At 40.5% G+C, this 14,747-nt stretch overlaps 1 protein-coding gene across 2 annotated transcripts in view; it reads right to left on the reverse strand.

Moving 5' to 3' along the window:
• SLC44A3 (solute carrier family 44 member 3) overlaps nt 1-14,747 on the reverse strand; it is a 530,813-nt gene that overhangs the window by 300,398 nt on the left and 215,668 nt on the right. For both annotated transcript variants that reach the window (XM_086957367.1, XM_086957377.1), the window contains one exon: nt 448-541. In XM_086957367.1, the coding sequence (XP_086813493.1) occupies nt 448-541 (94 nt within the window). The remainder of the gene's footprint in view (nt 1-447; nt 542-14,747) is intronic.

Genomic DNA, 14,747 nt, shown 5'->3' on the forward strand with positions numbered 1-14,747 from the left:
GAAATTTCATTTCCCAAGTCCTTGATAAATCTGGACAGATCCTTTTCAAAAGGGACCATTTTATCTTTAAGTCTTTGAACACTTTGTTTTACTAATGTAGATGAGAACATTAGTATTTTGAGAATATTTATCTTACACCAGGTTCTTAACTGTTTACATTAGGGGTCACTCAACAAGGATTGCTGGATCCAGGCCCCACGTTCAGGATATCGCACAGTGGAAAAATATACAATAATAATCTAAGTGGGATTCGTTTTCACATAAATTACTCATTAGCCCTACAATTAAGCATGGGTCAGGGTACACTTACAACCATTTGAGAGCTTTAGTCATACTAGCATTGGTAGTTTTTCATGAGAAGCTCCGAAATTGATGCATAAGGAACATTTACATAAAAACTAATCAAAACTAGGATTACTTAGAAATTTGACAAACTTTCATCCTTACCTGGGTGGAATGGGCAGATCAGGACACAACTCAGTGGCTTTTGGCTCTTTTGCATAGTCTGTGTAGTTTAAATTATAAACGCACAAAAAGGAACCTATGCCAATGACAAAAACCAAAATATGGTGCGTCAGATTATGGTATCCCAAAATACTTAAACTGATTGATTCTTGTGAGCAATTAATAAGAGGCTGCCCATCTGATTCTTGCTTGCATGCATATACACAAACCATTAAACTACTATATAAAATCTTTTGAAAAATTCAACCAAATCATCCTTTTGAGCAAACATGTATTTATGATCCATTACTTTTTCAGTCAATATCAATAAGATTCAAATGTTAAAACATCATAAATAAAAGTATAAATTGGTGTCTATGTATTTTTACCCCCTACACAATTGTGCACTCTCTGTACATTTACAAATGGGACTACTGATGCATGGCTTTACTAATTGTATTTTTAATTTACTAGAATAGTTTCTATTTTTTTATTTTTTTTATTAACATTTTATCAAGACTTACAATGTCCAGAAACAGAGTATCAACATACAGATTGCAGTACAACTAAATCCATCATCCATTATATTGCAAATAAACAGTGTCACCTTTGAATATATAATTTCGTTTTACAGTTCAATGCACAGTTAAGCAGCTTAGTTCACTTGTACATATTCGACCAGGTACCTCCAGTAGTCTCTTGGTTTGGAACCAGTGGGTAGCTCCTCCTCATACGTTTGTAGGGTATCCTAACTATAGGCCATATCTCTAAACCATTGTTTGGTTCTTGGGGTCTCCCTACTACCCCAGCACAATGAAATTCCACGTTTAGCGAGGAGTAAGGCTATTATGCACAATTTACGCTTAGTAGCTCGCACATTGTGGATAAGTCCCAGCAAACATGTGCGTATCGTGCATTCAATAGTAACACCCACCATTTCAACCAACATCTTTACAACCTTTACCCAATATACATTAATTGACTCCCAATGCCAGGCAAGATGTATAAAATAGGCATCATCTGCACCACGTCGTTGACACCGTGCATCCGAATGGAGACCATATTTATAAAGTCAGGCGGGAGTGTGATATGTTTGATGCAAGTACTTAAAGTGCAAAAGGCGCAGGCTGTCATTCGGTGTGAGCATGCTAGTTAATGTGCCGCAGATCGCCCATTCGTCCTCCATGAGGTGGTTGTCAAGTGTGTCATTCCATCTCTCTAAAGCTTTGTGCATGTTGTCGTCAATGTCTTCCTGCAATTTAATGTATAATTTCGATACATATGTATATTACGAGGTTCAGTGATAAGCAACTGCAAAGTGGTTAGTTGTGGCAGTTCATTAGGGTAAGAAGGATATAGTTTCTTGATGGCTCCCTGTAGTCTATAGTATGCGAACCGAAAAAGTAAGGTCTGGTTGCTAATATGCGATAGTTCTTCAGAGTCTATAAAAGTACCATTATTGTACAGATCTCCCATTTTATCGATACCCACTTGTCTTAGCAGACCTGTTCCCACTCCTTCTTGAGTTACTGATAGTTCTCGGTGATGTTGTAGAGGCACCGCAGGTGCATAGAGTGGTAACGTACGTGCCAGTCTGCCCATCTTCCGCCATGCTGCATTAGTGGCGTCAATAATATTGATGTTGCGGGAATAAAGTGGGGGCCGGTGATGAGGTAAAATAGCATTCAGTGGAGTAGGATGCGCATCACCTTCTTCAATTGTCACGTGTGGTAGGTATGGAACACAGTGATACCAATAATGTGCATATTGCGCTTGCGCACATAAATAATAGAGGAGAAGATCTGAGACCTTAAACCCACCTCTGGAGTAGGGCAGAACAAGGGCACGCATCTCAATCCGGGCTGGTTTGCCCGCCCATATCAGACGTGTTACCATAGTATTCAGTCTTTTAAACACGGTTGTCGGAGGTGTGATGGGAATGTTATTGAAGAGATATAATAACTTAGGTAAAATGACCATCTTGACGATGGCCAATCGATCCGCCAATGTTAATGGAAGTTGAATCTAACGCTCTATTTTCTCCTCCATTGCACTTATCGCTCTCCCATAGTTTGTGCAAATTACTATGTCTGGATTCCGGTGGTACCAGATACCGAGATATTTGACGGGGTCCATCTGTCATTCAAGAGGGAACTCTGTGGGATGTGGATGTGTAGTGTCTGTTAAAGGAAGAATGATAGATTTAAACCAGTTAATTTGGAGCCCAGTGTAGCAACCAAATGTAATATATTCTCTCAGTAGAGGGGACAAGTGCGTATCTGGGTCATGTACGTATAGCACCATATCGTCTGCGTATAGGGAGATATGTAGTGGCCTTTGTGGGAAGTGGAGCGCAGAATAGTTATGACCTTGCCGTATTTTGCACGCCAACGGTTCAAGGGCTATTGCAAAAAGTAAAGGAGACAAAGGACACCCCTGTCTTGTGCCTCTTGCAATTGGTATGGCATCGGATACATATTTATTAACTTTTACTCGTGCCATAGGCGCTGTATATATTATTCTGACCCATTGCAGGAAGATTGGTGGAAATCCGATTCTTTGTAGTATAGTGTGGAGATGGGGCCATTCAATTAAATTGAAGGCTTTTGCTGTGTCCAGGAGGACTGCAGCAGCTTTCGTGTTTGGGGTCAGGTAATGCGACAGTGCAAAGAATGTTCTTGTGTTGTGAGCTGTTGGTCGACCAGGTATAAATCCCGACTGATCTGTCAGTTCGAGATTAGCCATTAGTGGCTGTAGACGTTTTGCGAGGAGTTTGGCTAGAATTTTAGTATCAGTATTTATTAAAGACAGCGGCCTATATGAGTCACATTGTTCAGGATCTTTATTAGGTTTTAATAGGGCAATGAGCATGGCCTCTCTTAATGTGGGGGGAAATATCGGTTTGTCACGGGCGTCCCCATACATTTCCACAAGGTGGGGTGCCAGTTGGTCAACAAACGCCTTATAAAATTTGCAGGTGAAGCCGTCTGGCCCTGGCGCTTTACCATTCGGGAGTGATTTGATTACTTCATCTTCCAGATTAGCCAAAGTTTCAGTGGGCGCGGCAGTATCGCGTGAGGCATATAGGTCACCATATGTTGCCATGAATGCACGTAATGTATTCTTTGTATCGTATTGGGGCGTACCATTATTATCCTTTACGGGCAGAACCATTTGTGGCGTAAAGCCAAAACAGATTTTATTCGCTAAGACACAACCTGGTCTGCCTCCCTCTCCGTACGAGCGCGCAGTTTGGCGTTTCGTTAGACATTTAAGTTCATCATCTGCAAATGTCTGATATTCCGTCATAACTTTTTCGAATATCACCTAATATAGTCACGCTGTGCGTGCGTTCGTATTCACGCTCCAGTGCGCTTAATGCGGCCTCCCGTTTGGTGAGTTGGTTACGTATATCTTTTAATATTCCTGCGTTGGTGCTAATACAGATACCCCGTTTGGTGGCTTTAAAAGCTTCCCACAGTAAGCTGGGGTCATCAGTAGATGGTTGGTTTAACGTAAAATAGTCAGTGATGGCCTGGCTAATAGTGCCAGTTTACACGGAGTCTAGTAGAGCTTTTGCATTGAATCTCCACACACACGGTGGAGGTGTGCAATGGGGGAGGTCTATAGACAATAGCACCGGGTTATGATCAGATAAGGTTTTGGGCAGGTGATGTATATTTTGTGTCCAAGATGCTTTTTCCTTCGTCCCCGACCAGTAGTCAATGATCGGCCAGCTGTTATGGATCACAGAAGTATGTGTGGCCTCCATGAGCTGAGGATACCACATCCTCCAAATATTAACCAGGTTATTTTCGGACATAATATCCCACATCACTCCCACAGCCCGCTTGTGTGGCTCCTTAGATGTGCCCGATCTGTTCAAGCTGTCATTCAAAGAGAGGTTCAAATCACCACCCTACAGCAGAGCCATTTCAGGTAACTTATCAATTTTACGGCAGATTGATCTATAAAAATCTGGATCATCCACATTCGGGCCATAAATATTTATCAGAGCCACTCTCTGCCCTCTGATATGCCCTGTTATAATAACATATCGACCTAAGTCATCCGTAATAGTGCTACTTATATGGAACTGCGTCTCTTACTTTACTAAAATTAACACGCCTCTAGAGTATGAGGAACATAGCATCGCCTTCGCCCATCTGTTCCAAATATTACTCTTATGTGTAGGGGCTAGATGAGACTCCTGAAGGAGGGCAATATCGATGTGTAGTCTGTCTAAATAAGCAAATATCTGGCGTATCTTTTTCGGGTTATTAAGCCCTCTGACTTTCCATGTCAATAAATTAAGTTGCGTTGGTTGTCATCTATCTATATTTGTTGACGTAAGCTATACCTATGATGTATTCCTGTCCGCTGGTGCTATTGTGTGCAACTGTTGTAGCTATTGGATACATGGTGATAATAAACATCTGGACGTTCGTACTGTATCTCAAATACAGCAATCTGCAAAACAATCCCCAATTCCATCCCAATCTTCCCCCTCCCACTTTGGCATCCCAACTAAGCCAAAGACATACCCTTAACAGAAACGTCAACATAACTAAACCTGTAGTGGGGAGCACCTGCCTGGGGGATCCGCCAAGTGCACGCAACTCCCTCCGACTATGTGGATGTGGTCGGGTACTACGTTAAGAGTGCAGGTGCATAGTCCAACCTAGGGATTTCAGCCGATGTAGCATGTACATTTCCCATTCAATCTTATCTGTTATATATGGTAACTTGTAGTTCTGACCCCACAAATATCACAAATCAACCCAATTAGTGACTGCCAACAGGGATCAGGGGAATTCGCCATAACAATCCGCATGACAAGTGACCAGCTAGATCAATTTTGCTACATATATGAAGCCGCAGCTTTGCTATTCCTACACAAATCCACCCGTTTGTAGTACCTTAAGATATACAACATTATATCACAGAATATGATTATCAAACACATCTGAAGGATATGCACAGTGATCAGACAAGGTTGTCTGCATACCCAGCGTCCAAAGCTTTCTCCTGGAATATGTTAATATATGCACAGTCCATACATTAAAGCCAGTGGAGATCAGTGCACTCTTTTCCTCAACAGCTTTGTTGCTATTCATATGCCATTCAACAACAGGGTGTGGTACAAAGAAGGTCACCTACATCCCCGAATCAACAGTGGCAGCATTCAATCCACAGTGTTATACCAATCTTGTTCTACATAATACGGGAGACCTGCTGCCCCATGTTAGATGTCCGTGTCTTTGATTTACTCCAGTCACTCCAGCTATCAGCGGTGGATTTAGCCCGAGAAGAGCAGTAAAGTTGACTTGTTTTATTCAGAGTCTTGGTGCTGCTCTGTGCGTTTCTGCTCCTACCGCTTATTGATTATCTTCTTTATGAAGTCCTGTGCCACTTTTGGTGTCTGATGTACCATTGCTTGTCCATCACATGTTACATGAAGTACCATTGCTCGTCCATCACATGTTACTTTCAGTCTAGCTGGGTACAACATTGCATATTCGATACCCAGTTCTCGAAGTTTCTATTTCGCAGGATTAAAGTCTCTGCGCACAGCCTGCACCATCACTTTAAAATCCGGGTAGAAGACCAGGTTGTTGCCTTGATAGGTGATTTGCTGCTTTTCCCGAGCCATCCTCAAAATTGCATCCCGGTCCCTGTAGTTGAGGACCCGGGCGTTGATGGGCCGCGGGGTTGCGCCCGGTGGTGGTCTGCGGGCCAATGATCTATGTGCACGATCTATAATTAATACCGTAGAAAAGTTGTTTGCACCGAAGATATCACGCAGCATGTCCTCCATATACATTTCCATCCTTCCGTGATTGTACTCTCGGGAACTCCTGTGATTCTAACATTGTTGCAGCGCGATCTTGCCTCCAAATCCTCATCCTTGCTCTTTATGACCTCTAGGATCTTCTCCATATCCGTGCATTTGCGGGTCGTAGTATGTGATTCATCTTCCACTGCTGTAATGCGATCTTCAGCCGCGTCCAGGCGTTCACCTTGTTTATCCAATTTCGCAGACATGCTATCTAGTCTTTGGGTGAGCAAGTCTAGTTTGCCATTTATATTTTGTAGACTTTGTTGTATAGCTTAGAGGACATTCTCCATGGCCTTGCTCGTTGTGCTCTCCGCATCCAATTCTGTATCTGGGTAGGCAGTTGCACCTTTAGGGTTGCGCTTGGTTTCAAACGTTAGCTTCGGCTGCTGCCTATCTGGTTTGCCCATTGTGGCTGAGGAGTGAGAAAATAGACTAGGTCAGCTGGCGGCGTATAGGTAGCCCTTAAGTTGGGATCATGGCACACTGCAAACCAGCTCCACCACCACAGCGTTGTAGGATATCGAATTTCAATTACATGTGCCGCAGTTGGGCTTTGTAACAGTGGCCAGACGTTTAGAGGGAAGGCAATCTAAGGTACCAGGTGAAGGGACTTATGAAGTACGATACCCGTTAGTGTCCAGTAGAGACGTCTACTAGAGGTGGTGTCTACTTCAAATTACATCGATTTCGGAACATGTGCGCAGCAGTACCAAACTCACCCCGCTATGTTGTGGTACTATACATCCGGCTTCAGAGTCTCCATGCGTAGGAGCTATATCAAATTCCACATTGTAGATAACCAAGTTTTGGGAGGCAACAGCATAGGCAAGTGTTGGGCAGTCGTTTCAACATGTCCCATTCAGTATGCACGTTAATATACTAGGGGATTACAGCAGTCCAGCACATCGCAAGGCACCATGCAGTGAGACTTGATACTATGCCCAATCCGCTGTCTCACCCCCACCGACGGCCAAATCTTCTGCTCTCACCGTTCATAGGAATAGTCCCCAGATTTCTCTGTCGCTGCAACTGTCCGCCATTTTGCAGCGTCTCTGATCGCGCCCTCCACCACGTTGGAGAAAAAGCCTGCTCAGTAGGATAGAGCTCCCAAATCGCCACAATGATCATCAAATCCTGATCGCCATAGAGCCGCCTGTGTCATGCAGTCAAGTTCTTGTTACCAATCACACGGGGAGGCATTACCGCGAACCTCAGCCGCTCCGGTCGAGCAACACACAGGGCGCTGCCATTTTGTGAGCACCCGGCCGCCTCCTCGCCCCGATGTTTCACTCACTGTTCATCAGCAGGGCTTCTCTCGGTATTTACAGTCATTCCCATCTGCTGCTGAGTAGTTCCGACGTCCCGGGAAGTGTTTTGTTCAAGTTTTAACACCCGCAATAAGATCTTACTGCCGGATAATGGCGGTGTCTACCATGTTACACAGATCATTGACAGACAGAAAAAAGTCCATAAATAATCGCCACACACTGGGACAAAACTCCCAAGCCATAATGGATTTTTGTTACGTAGTTTTGGAGATGGAACTGGAGCCATTTTTGACAGGTATGCCCAGCAGACAGAGCATGGCAGATCTACTACCAAGTATTTATTTCCAAGAAGCGGCCCCAGCCATGGACATGGGTCCACTTCAGGGCCCATGAAGAAGAGAATCAAGGGGAGAGGGAGCACATTGCCAGCAAGCTGGAACCATTCCTCCCAATGCTTTATGGTAGATGAAGTTCACTGTGTTTTTGAAGTACACAGAAGCAGAAAAGTGTTTTGCAAAAGTATTGGCAAAGTCAGTGCCTGCATTTCTGGACATGTGTTTCTGGGTTGTTGCCCCTGTTCAACAGAAAATCACAAGTCCCAAAATAGCTGCCAACACTTCCTGGTTAAAGTGTTGGCAGCCAATCAGATTTCAAAGCGGGAAATACCGGATCAGCAGAGGATCCAGGTATATATATATATATATATATATATATATATATACAAATTTGGATTTCCCTTAATATTTCCAAAACTACTGACGATTTACACCAAATCACAAAAAGCATGAACTGTGGACCAAAAGTCGGCTTTCTGCCAAATTTGGTGTAATTACGTCCAGCGGTTCAGTCTCTAGTAATGTTTAACATTCCTATGGGAATTAACATAGGGGAAAAAGCTTTTTGGGATCCCACTCTTTTCTTGGCCCTCGCTTGACAAACCACTCCAAAACTTTCTACATAGCAGCAGAAGTAACAGGCACATTTATGGGGAAAATTTCATGAAGATTCATCAGCTGGCGCAAAAGATATAGGCAACTGAAAGTCCCCTTTATGATAGAAACTGTATCCTAACTATAACTACCTACTGACGACCCCCAGTATGTAATATAGATAAAGTGTCCAAGATATATATACATACATACACCATGTGACCAAGATGGAGTGAGATCGAAATGCGTTATTTTCTTATATGCCACATTGAACAAGTGTGAATAGCAAGCGCTGGCTGGATCGATTCATCTTGTTTCGTCTGGATGTGGGAAGCCTACTTGAAACTGTGTTGCAATATATATATTATATATAAAATTCACTGAAAAAAAAACAGAGGTTTCAGACACGTTATAGTTGGAAATTAGCATTTAAAAAACCTTAGAAATTCATTGAAAAAACCATAGGTTTAAGGGGAGTTATTGTTAGCTGGACATTTCACATGTACAAAACCATTGAAATTCCTCCGTAATAGTTAGTTCTGCTAACTATAACTCGCGCGCGCCCGCAATGCACTGCTGATGATGTCACATTTTACATCATTCATGACATGGTCAGTGACATCCCTGATGACATCTCAAATTACATCACTGATGACATCATCCATGTGACAAGCTAATGCACCTCATCACACAATAGTATAACCTTTGATCACTCACTATACAATACAGAGCACCATTTACATACCAATACCAGTTACTACATAACCACTCACTGATTCCTAGGTCTACACACACAACTACCCATTCACCCACAGAATCACTCATACATGCAGTCACTGATCAATAGAACACTATCAAATGCACTCATACACTTATATAGACATTGACACACCAGCACTCATCCTAGTCGGTTATGCAGTCATCCTACTCACAAAAAATGAATCCCATTTACATTTACTCACATACACAGTTATACACACATCTCATTTATTCATACAAATAGTAACTCATACTTATTGTGTTATAAAAACACTATGACATGTATACACTCATCCATACAGTCACTCTAACAATCACTAACTCTTACTTATAGTTATTTATATACACCAACAGTCACATATACGGCTTTTCATTTTTGTACTTGCTTAGAGATGTACCACTGAGACATATATTCACTCATCAGCACACCCATAAGCACACTCACTCACCTAAACAACTGTTTCCACATGTACTCTTAAACTCCTACACCTAGTCAATGAACCACTTATACATCTATGCAGTCACACACCTCCCACTCAACCATACATACACTCAGTCTCCCATACAAATACTCAGCCAACTAATCAATAAGTAATATAGACACTAATGTAGCTAGTGACCAACTGATGCAGCAGGTTACACAACAGCAGAGTGATACAGGCATTCACACAGTTTAGTCACTAACCCATGTATTTAGTGAGACACTTTTAATTACTCACTTAAACAGTCAGTCATACAGCTAATAAATCCTCCATCTAGACACTTATATATTCACTCATTCTTCAATGCAGATTACTATGTATATAATACATATTTAAAAATCAAACAAAACAACATTCACTGGATGATGTCATTAGTGATGTCATTTGAGATGACATCAGTGATGTCACTGAACATGTCATGAATGATGTAATATGTGACATCATCAACAGTGCATTGCGGGCGCGCACGTTATAGTTAGCAGAACTAACTTGACGGAGGAATTTCTATGGTTTTGTATGACTGAAATGTCCAGCTAACTATAATGCCCCTGAAACCTATGTTTTTTTCAGAGAATTTCAAAGGTTTTTTAAATGCTAATTCCTAACTATAATACCCTTGAAACCTATGGATTTTTCAGTGAATTTCAAAGGTTTTTTAAATGCTAATTCCTAACCAGAACGTTTCTGAAACGTATGTTTTTTTTAGAGAATTCAAAGGTTTTTTAAATGATCATTTTTAAGTGTAATAATAGTCATATCTATTTTTTGGCACTGACTTTCCAAAATTTTTTAACTGTTTATTTTTAAATATTTTATTCATTAAATAACATTATTTTTTTTAAATGTTTTAAAAAAATGCAAACTGAAATATTGTTTAATTTTTTTGTTCAATTTTTTTTAATTAAATATATTTAAATTATTTTCTTTACTATTTTTTTCAAGTTTTCTTTGGAGTTGCGCACCTACTGGGTGCGCGGATTCAAGCCGCCATTTTAAAAAAGTCGTGAAGGATCCGCGTACGTTGAGCGACGGCTTTGTGTTTTTTCAATTACGTCATATACATTTAACATTACGTGATTTGCGCGATAGGTATGCGACGGATCCGCGACTCCTAGTCCGGCGCATTCGCGACACATGCGCGACTCCCGCTAACATTCTTTATGTCTAAAATTATATATATGCATCTTTAATATACATATTAGGGCAAGAGATTATCTGACATACTTATAAAAATAATATATTTGTACTTAAAATTTTGGTGTTCATCAAAAAAAATTAAAGAACATGGCTTCTGGACAGCAGCAGGAGGAAGGATCTTCAGAAGAATTTTTGCAGGAGGCACCACGTCCTCAAAGGCCAGAATCCAATGTGTGGAAGTTATTCACTTTTCTACCTGAACAGAAAAGGTGAATGCTACGAAGGTGAAATGCAGATTTTGTCAACGAGTGCTGTCAAGAGGTAGTGACAACAAATATTCTTGTGGCACTGCCTCGATGTACAAACATCTAAGAACAATTCATCCTCTCAATCTGGCTCGTGAGGAATGTAGACAAGCTGCAATGAACCCTTCACCTGCTGTACCAAGCACATCTGGAGCATCATCAGCCACACCTTCTCCAGACATTAGGCCAGAGTTTACCTTCCTAGAATAGCACTGTGTGAAGTGTAAAAAACGAATATGCTTTGGAGAGCAGTCGGTGGATGCAGTTTGTGCTGCGCAACGCAACCATCGCTGTTAATCTTTTGTTTTTTGGAATGATTAATAATTCCAGAAGTTTCCTGTTTCATCCGTTCTTTTCTGTGTTCTTTTCTTGAAAAAACACAAAAAGAATACAAAATTGTTAAAAGAAAAAAAAGTTCTTATCAGAACTACCTTATCTGGTTAAAGAAAGAACTATAATTGCATGGCAATGTGTGAAAGTTTGGTTGAATATATGAATAGAGCATGATTGACTGATAGAATGTATTAGTAGTGTATGGTGAATTTATAGGTGAAGATTTATTAGGAAGTACTGCAGCGTGACAGTGCAAGCTCTTTAGCTGCATTGCGCTGTGGCACTTCCGAAGCACAGAGATGTGACATATGTACATAAATATGTTGCAAGTCTATGCTTCCCTCTTCACTGCTGCACAAAGTGCAGCCATGTGGTGACACAGGCATCTTTGCATCATGGTGCAAGGATGTCTGTCGTGGGGAGATTGTTTTTATGCAGGAAGGGACACTCTGCACAAAAACAATCTGTAAAGGCATTTTTCTCTCTCAATGTATGCTGTGGAATGCAGTTTGCATTGAAAGAGAAAAAAATAAGGAGAAATGAAAACAATTCTCCTTGTTGTGTCTTGGTTCAGTAACTCTAGGATGCCACAGCATTCACACACATCTTGTGATTCCTGATTTCTCATAAATCTGGAGACGTGTCTTGTTCTATGAGTGTTCCGTGGAAACATCCCCACCAACACTCATGGAACACCACTTCAACACAAGTGCAGTCTATGAAGAGATTGTATTTACAAGGAGAAGAAAAGTTACGCAAAGGGCTTTTCCTCTCTTCCAAATATGAAGGAGTGTCTGGTACCATCACTACATAACAAAAAGTGACATACTAGTGGTGCAGGGTGCTTGTAAATCTGCCCCATAAGTGCTTAGGTATTGGCAGACTGATACAAGAAGAACATAGTACAGATTGGGTGATTGAAGAATTGCATGAGAGTGCCAGGATGTACTAGTTATTCTAATTAAGCTATTCCTTAGATACTGGACTAGTAACTAGAATAATTTCAGTGCTGCAAAAACAGTATATGTTGAATTTAGAAGTGCTTAGGTATTGGTAAAGTGATATGATACGTAGATAGTGCTGGATGGGGGAATTACGAAAATACATGGCACAGACAGAAGGATTCCAACATTGCATAGGTATTAACTGGGTATTTAGAAGAGGATATTAATAGTATGTAGCTTGTAGCAGGTCTGCATGCATAGTATATAAAGAAATGCACCTGTACTTCGGCTAGTGGCTAGGCCAATCCTTAAGTGTATGATTAATAGCTAGAATGATTTTAGTACTGCAAAGAGAGTGCAAGCTGAATTTATAGGTGCTTAGGTTTTGGCAAAGTGATAGGATACATACATAGTGCTGGATGGGTGAATGGACAAGTGCATGGGACAGACAGGAGGTTTCATAGACTGCATAGGTACTAACTGAGTATTTAAAAGACTGTATACATACTATGTAGCTGATTACAGGCCTGCATACATAGTGCACAGAATATTGTAGCTGTTCTACTTTTTCTGATTAGGCCATTCCTTAGGTACTTGACTAGTTACTAGAATAATTTCACTGTTGTAAAGAGAATACATGCTGAATGTATAAGTGCTTAGGTTTTGGCAGACTGATAGGATACGTAGATAGTGCTGGATGGGTAATTGAAGAAATGCAAGGGACAGACAGGAGGATTCCTACACTGCATGGGTACTGAGTATTTAGAAGAGTGTATCAATAATATGTAGCTGCTTACAAATCTGCATGCATAGTGTACAAAATATTGTAGCTGTACTAGTTTTCGGGTAGGCCATTCCTTAGCTACATAACTAGTAACAAGAATAATTTCAGTGCTGCAAATAAAATACATGTTCAATCTATAAGTGATTAGGTATTGCAGAGTTATACTGTAAGTAGATACTGCTGAATGGGTGATTGGAGAAATACATGAGGCTGATAGAAGGATTCCTACATTACATAAGTATTACTTGGGTATTTAGAAGAGTGTATCAACAGTATGTACTGTTTAGAGGTTTACATGTAAACTGTGCAAAATATTGTACCTGCACTTCTGTTAGTGGCTAGGCCATTTCTTAAGTATATGACTTGTAACTGGAGTAATTTTAGTGCTGCAAAAAGAGGGTATGCTGAAATGATAAGTGCTTAGGTTTTGGTGAAGTGATAGACTATGTAGATAGTGCTAGATGGGTGATTACAGAAGTGCGTGGGATAGACAGGAGGATTACTAGATTGCATAGATACTACTTTACTTAGTAGTTGATTAGAGGTTTATATATATAGTGCACAGCTGAATGTAGTAGTGCATAGATAGTGTTTGCATTACTTAATCTTACCTTGACAGTAGTACATATCAGAAAATGCCTAACATTTTTTTTGTTGTTTTTTACAATTTACATTTCTTAAAATTACGTACTTTAGAATTAGGATCTGTAAAAGAGAAGAAAAAATACAGTAATAATATATAATATTATATTTTGTACAACACAACATCATTTTTACATTATATGAATTATTTTGTTTGCCTTTTTTGCTGTTCTCAGAATATATTGAATTTCACTACAAACAGTGATTTCAATGTTACTCATCACATAACACCGGGCAAAAAATCAAAACAATAAGATTGTTTCAAAAAACCCAAATCTACGTCAAAAATATTTTCAATATAGTCAACTATATTTGCACATTCCATAAAAACATCTTCCGGTCTCGACTAGCTGTCGAGACCGGGAGAGGACGCGCTCAAGTGAGGAAGAAGCCGATGTAGGTGGGACCCCGGCAACACCCCTACAGAGTTGGCCAAGACAAGAGGGATACAAAGAAAATATTCCCATGCACTCTTTAAGCCCATTGTTGATGAAAGAGAAACAGACTCAACATACAGCTACATGAGGGTCCCGAAATCTTTGAGGTGACGCCAGAACCATAGACCGGCCTAAACATCTTAACTGAAAAGAATAAATACATAAGAGCAGCAGATGATCCACTGCATTTTTTGTTGAGAAAATGCGTGATTGATCCTAATGTCTGACAGCATACCAGAGGATATCGATGGTCAAGCGCAATGAGAAAATAGCACAGGATATATCTTAAATAAATCTACTTCGTTTTTATCTAAAGTTCTGTCCTGAGGAAGGTGTTTACTTATAAAAACCAAAAGCACCGAAACGCGTCGACACGAGGACTCCACTTGTATTTTTATCTTTTTTGTATATAAATGTATTGATGTTAATTTCATATAATTCATG

Source organism: Lissotriton vulgaris, chromosome 1_1 (assembly GCF_964263255.1).
Source record: "Lissotriton vulgaris chromosome 1_1, aLisVul1.2, whole genome shotgun sequence".
NCBI lineage: Eukaryota > Metazoa > Chordata > Amphibia > Caudata > Salamandridae > Lissotriton > Lissotriton vulgaris.